The sequence below is a fragment of the Nothoprocta perdicaria genome, unplaced genomic scaffold (assembly GCF_003342845.1).
Source record: "Nothoprocta perdicaria isolate Ctin4 unplaced genomic scaffold, notPer1 scaffold_41, whole genome shotgun sequence".
NCBI lineage: Eukaryota > Metazoa > Chordata > Aves > Tinamiformes > Tinamidae > Nothoprocta > Nothoprocta perdicaria.
In genome coordinates, this window is record NW_020455655.1 from 597,786 (window position 1) to 603,785 (window position 6,000).

The following is a 6,000-nucleotide window of genomic DNA, read 5'->3' on the forward strand; positions in this document are numbered from 1 at the left end:
TTTGCTTTTAGATTTAAAGAGTGTCATAAATTTTACTYAATAACATGCTTTATGAGTGTGCTAACATTCAAATTCAAATTTCCTATTTCCTACTAACTACCACATACCTAATGAAAAAAAAAATTTTTGAAAGTTGAAGATTCCTTGAAGCAAGGAATAATTCAAGGGCATCCCCATAATTACATACCTGAAATAGCAAGAATCAATTTCAGTCAACAACGTGTTCTTATGCTCTCATAAGTGACATTGAGAGCTGAGATATCGGAACAATGAACGTAATTTTCCAGTTTCTCAGCTTTGTTTACAGTTTTGGYATATTTTAACTCTTCAAAAAAGATTATTTAGAAACAAAAAGGATATGCTGGTTTGAATTCCCTTTTTCTGCTCAGTGTGTATCCAACTACTTAATCTGATGATACTTCTATACTGCCATCTCATAGAATTCAAACAGAAATGCTATTGAAATAGGTTACATACCAATGTATCTGTAAAAACTAAGGTTCAATCTGTTTCATAGAAAATTTGAGAGATCTTCTTTCCTATCTCATTTCAGAAACCCTCTTAGATCCAGGCACAGTTTGTCTTGCTGCAAGATCTGCAAGATCCTTGGTGTGATGAGGTTTTTAAAATGATGCATCTCATACAAGAGAGGCTTTGTTGCAACATTCACAASAACTTTTGGTGAAAGGCAAACATAAATCAACAGTAGATACCAACTGCCAAATTGAAATTCTTCTGAAAAATAATCAAAGCTTCCCAGTACTCTCCTGTAAAAATCCAGCTCTCAGYTGACAGCAAACATGGCTCTTAAAACTCTTCAATCTGTCTGAAATGTCTATAAAAAGATCAAGGTAATCTTTAATTGCAACTATAAAGGTTACTTGTTATGCATGGGCTCCTTACTGTTAACTCAGCAGTCAGCCATAGGCTATCAGATCTAGAACAGGAATCCCTAGAAAAAAAACAGTTTAGAGCTGTGTTATGCTTTCATATTTCCCATGGAATTATGAAACAATGGAAAGCATTTAAGAACACTGAGTCCTTGCACATTGGCTTTTGACACGAGCATTATCTGCATTCTCCATGAGAAAACACCAGATTCCTCCCATATACTGCAGAACTTGAAGGTGCTTCCTGTCTATAATTTAGATATCAAGCTATATAAATAAGCTCCTCAAATTTGAAGCTTTCYAGCTTGCAAGATAATTAATACCATGTTTGCTCTTTTATTAAATCTCCATTTTCCCCTGCTGTTTCTTCCCATTAGCTCAGCAAGGCTCTTTCCTCTAAAAGATGTGTTTATAACTAAATAGGAAAGGCAATCTGGTTTCCTCCATCCAAGCAAACAAAGAAAAGGCAGTCCATAAACAGGAAATAGAGCTGGATTTGTGCTGTAGCATGCAGGAGGTGAGAGATGAGGCCAGCTCTTTCTTGCAGTGATTTCAAATTAAGGAAAACTAGACTAAAAAGAACAACAACAACAACCTGTTAGCAGAAAACAAGAAAAATCCCTGAAATCAACAGGAAAAGATACTGAGGAACACCTTGAAGTTAGGAGAAATTCAGTTGCTTCTGATTCTCTGAAATCACAACTCTCTAGTCAGTACAGGACTAACTAGAGCTGTCATATTTACAGATTCACAGAGTAGTAACTGTAAACAGCTAATTATCCCTATACCTGTATAGCATTTAGTGAACCATGATTGCCCATCACAGTACAGCTATTTATGCATTACAGGTCACTATAAAGGAAATCACAGAAACACCTACGTTGGAAATACAGACCAAGAGCAGTATTTGATAGAGACTAAGAACACAAAGGCTTATCACCATTGAAATATTTTTCATTTTACTCTTTCTCTATTCATCTGCCCTCCTCCCCCCAAAAAACACACTTTTACTTCTTTTCTACTTCACTTCTGTTCTAGCTTCTTGCTTTTAAAACACTTCAAACTGGGATCTTATGTTCAGCAGTGTTTCTGCCACAAAACAAAGTTTCAAGGCTACACCTGGAAGCCTGTTGCAGGCATATGCGTGAGTGTGGGTGGCACTGGCAGCGCCTAAGCAGCCCAGCCTTGAAGCCAGGCCCAGGGAGGCTTGTACAACAGCAGTGAAGTGTCGCCCAATTTTATATGCCTCTCTAGGGCAACAGASTATTGTTTATAAGCACAGCACTTCCTCAGGGAAAGAGCAGCAATTACACACAGTAATCATTCATGGGGACTCCTGGACCACATTCTCTCTGAGGATGGAACTGAAATTCAAGAACACCACAGGGACTAGAAGTAGGAAATAACAGACCCCACTTTTTCCTCCAGCCTTCCAAGGCAACTGCAGATATCATATCTATGCTGCTCTGACAGCACTGTGTTTCCTACAGAAACAGCACGCCGTTTGTCCACAAGTCTGCTTGACCAAATGAATGAGCAGGCTCACATAGAAGTCACAGCCAGTCCTCCTCCCACAGCAAAACAGGCTCCTGCAATGCCTTAAAATGGAAATGAAATCACAACAGGAAGAGCCTCAACTCAGTGCCAAACAGTGGCAGAATAACGTGCAACTGAGGATGGAGGAGTAATTCCCACAAACAATGGGCTTTTGCAGAAGGGGACTGGGGAAGAGAATGAAGGAATTCCTTGTGCCAGGAAAAGCTGTGATTCAATTTCCTTCAGATGCTGCCTGCCAGTAAGAACACAAAAAAAAAGGCAGCAGCGAAAGTGGCTTGCACACTAGCTTTGTGTCAGCAGCAGAGTAACTTTGGGAGCATAACTTTTTAAAAGAAATAGAAAGCCTGTGTCAGGTATTCTGCACTGATCAGATTTTAGTTCAGTTTGCAGCATCTGTATCTTTGGCAAGCCAACAACATAACTGATTGTAAATGTGCCAATATTTTATGTTTGCACCTGGCTTTCTGACACCAATAACCTACTAGCAATATTTCCAAAGTTAATCTGACATCATTTGCAAAACAAATATGCAGACAGGAAAACAAAGCCTGGMAGGCTCACCGCTGTGTAAGAGCAAGCAGCAAAAGTTTGCTGAGTGCAATGGAAATTAACAGGTGAGGACATGCTCATTTATCAAATTTCTAAGAGGTTAGAGGGTTTGCATAGGACAGAACTACTGCAATATAGCACCAAAGGAGAAAGCCCATCTAGGTTAGGTAAAAATGTTAAGAATTCACGTCCCAGATCTGCAATCTGCATTACTATCCTACTCAAATCACTAGGGTGCAACTTCAAGACAAATACAGATGATAGATTCAGTTTGAGCTATGCTCTCCAGACTTTTCTCCCCCACTGACTGTTGACTATATACTGAAATAATTACAGCGCCAGGTTTGGAATCACCAACATTGTTATTAACACAGAAAATACAAGCTGATCTACTAGCACTAGTCSCATTCTAAGATATTTACATCTCCTCTCTGCTCTCCCTCAAGTGGAGACATGGTCCCATATTGATTGAACTGCCTTCACATCACCTTTGGAGTTAACAAGCCGGAATTTAATTCTCTTCATGTTTTCCATCTCTGTCAATTAAGTGGTTTGGGGATTGTGTGCCTAATAAATAACTTTATGCTTCGACGCTAACCAACAAGCTCAACGGTCAAGACTCACTGCCTTTGTCTAAGGCCAGATGTTTCATTTCAACCTTCAAGGGTGACAGCGGAAAAGAGCAAGTATTTAATTTCAGTCAACCCCCAGGAGTGAAAAAGTACTTCCTTTGGCCAGTCTGCTCCACAACCAGATCTCTACTACCCAACTTCCCACAGCACCTCGATTAAAGGGCACTTTTCCTGTGACCGCAGGCAGGGAGGAATGTGACATGCAGCTTTTATTTATCTAGAAGTTATTTTATCTTTCTCTACTGGCAACTCATTGTAAGGGACTTGCATTTCACTACAAAAATACAGCAGCTTCCCAATGAGTTTTACTTGCAAATTAGGTTTTCATTTCTTTAGGAGAATATTGCAAGTAAACTCCATGTTACATTGTTCCTGTGAAGTGCACCATGCAGATGCAAATAAAAGAATTAATAGTCAAACATAAATTCTTTTAGTTTTAACCTCTTTATGAAATACTAAATCAGAAAATTCAGCAGAAATGGGAAAGACATAAGACACAATAAGGAACATAATGGGTAGGATCTAAATCTTAGGATCTAAATTCTTCCACGTGGTGAGCAATTTCATTTTTGATGTGAATCTAAACTTCAGCATTTTCTAAACTCATGGAAAAATAAGAGTTAATATATGAAGGCCGGAAGTTTTTCCCCATGGAAAAGCCTGACTTGCAGGTTATCCCATCAAACACGTGGCAACATGACATTCTTCACTGGTTTTATCATTCCTGATAATCCCAAATTTTTGGAGTGTCCAAGCAATCCCAAAGCAGTTCAACAAATGCTGCGGCCACACCAGGGCGCTTCCTTGCGAGGCTGAATCCCTCACTTGATTTGCTTCATTCACTGCTTCGCACGTGGAATGGGCACCCACAACAGCAAGAGCAAGAAAAGGGCTGTTTAAAGCAGGGTTTCTACAGGGACACTCCGGATGCACCTGCCGGAGTTTTAACAACTTTTTAGAAACAATTTAGGGCCGATTAAGCTACCCTTGTTATTCATCTTGGCTGTAGGAACTACATAAGAACTAGAGGAGCTCGTTTGGGGAGACACGTGTTTCGCAGCAGCATCCAGGCCGCCAGGGAGCTTCCTCCTCGCGGGCAGTGCCCGTCCATGGACTGCCAGCACGGGGAGCGCAAGCAGTCACCACTGGGGCTCGCCCGGGAGCCGTGGGAATGCAGGGAATGGGACAGGGAAGAGAAGGGAGTGGGGTGGGGGTCTGCCCGCGCCCCGTCCCCACCCGCGCCCCCGCGCCCCGTGCACCTTCCGCCGGGCGCGGCCGCTGTCCCCGGGCGGCCTCCGCGGGGTGGTGGCGGTGACCGTGAGGCCCGAGCTGTAGCGCAGCATCGCGGCGGCGCCCGCGCCGCCAGCCGCTCGCTCGCTCCCTTTGGCCGCCGGCGCCGCTCCGCCCCCGCGATGGGCCGTGGGCGGCCGCAGGGGCCGGGCTGCGCGGGGCCGCCCCCACGCGTCCGCTCCACGCTCTGGCCCGCGCGTGGGCGGCTGCCCTGCTGCAGCTCCCGCAGGGCCCGGACTGTGCGCAGGAGAACCCCTGCAGGGACACGGATCCCGGCAGGCTGCTCCTGGGGACACTGCCCTTCCAGCGCGACATCGTGCCTCTCCTGCCCCCAGGAATTTCAGCTCGCTGAGGCACAGCCTGGGGACACACACACACCAAAACATACTGGACACACCAAAAGTGTCCATATGTCACTGAGGCATCTCCTGGGAAGGGGAACTGTTAAGTAGAGCCAGGGAAGGCCCCTCAGTTCCCATCTCCTGCTTGGAGTGCTCTAACGAGGATCCCTTTCAGCAGGTGCTCAGAGTGGGTTTGGAGCCGAATCCCAACAGCCTTGGAGAGCAGTCCAGAGCAATGCAGCTCAGAGCATGTGTGACAGCCTTGGTGCTAGGGTGCCCCAGCAGTTGGGTTGGGTGCCCCTGCATCAGCTGGCACTCAAGCAAGTGCTCTTTGGGATCTTCAGCTAGATGAGAAACAATAACAGGGAGATGGGAGCAAAGTGTAGAAGATAGTACATGGTACACAGAGAGGAACAGGGAAAAGCCATTCAATATTTCCTACCCTTGAGAACAATGGATTTGAAGGGAACTTCCTGGGCAGAACATTAAAGATCAAATAGAAGGAAGTAGTTTTTATAAAAAGCAAAATTGAATTATGGAACCTACTGGCACAAAGTACTGAGTATCAAAAGTATATGCACTCTCAAAAAGCAGTTGGATGGAAGAAATAGCGAGGGCTATAGAAGATGTGGCTACAACTCCTGACTCAGGAGGTCTCAGGAMATGAGTTTGCTTTCTTGCAATGATACCTCTGACAGTTATTTTTTCAGCTCTAGTGTGACTGGCTCTCTGCCAATAGTT

General features: G+C 44.1%; 1 protein-coding gene across 3 annotated transcripts in view; it reads right to left on the bottom strand.

The window, feature by feature from the left end:
* MYZAP (myocardial zonula adherens protein) overlaps positions 1–4,971 on the bottom strand; it is a 43,952-nt gene extending 38,981 nt beyond the window's left edge. The window contains exon 1 of one of the 3 annotated variants that reach the window (XM_026045691.1): positions 4,888–4,938. Coding sequence is in view for 1 of the 3 variants with exons in the window: in XM_026045689.1 (XP_025901474.1) it covers positions 4,888–4,971 (84 nt within the window). In the remaining 2 variants the exon portion in view is untranslated. Of the gene's footprint in view, positions 1–477; positions 498–4,887 lie in introns of those variants that run through there. The other 2 variants (XM_026045689.1, XM_026045690.1) reach the window with 2 other exon arrangements.
* Positions 4,972–6,000: the final 1,029 nt, after the last annotated feature.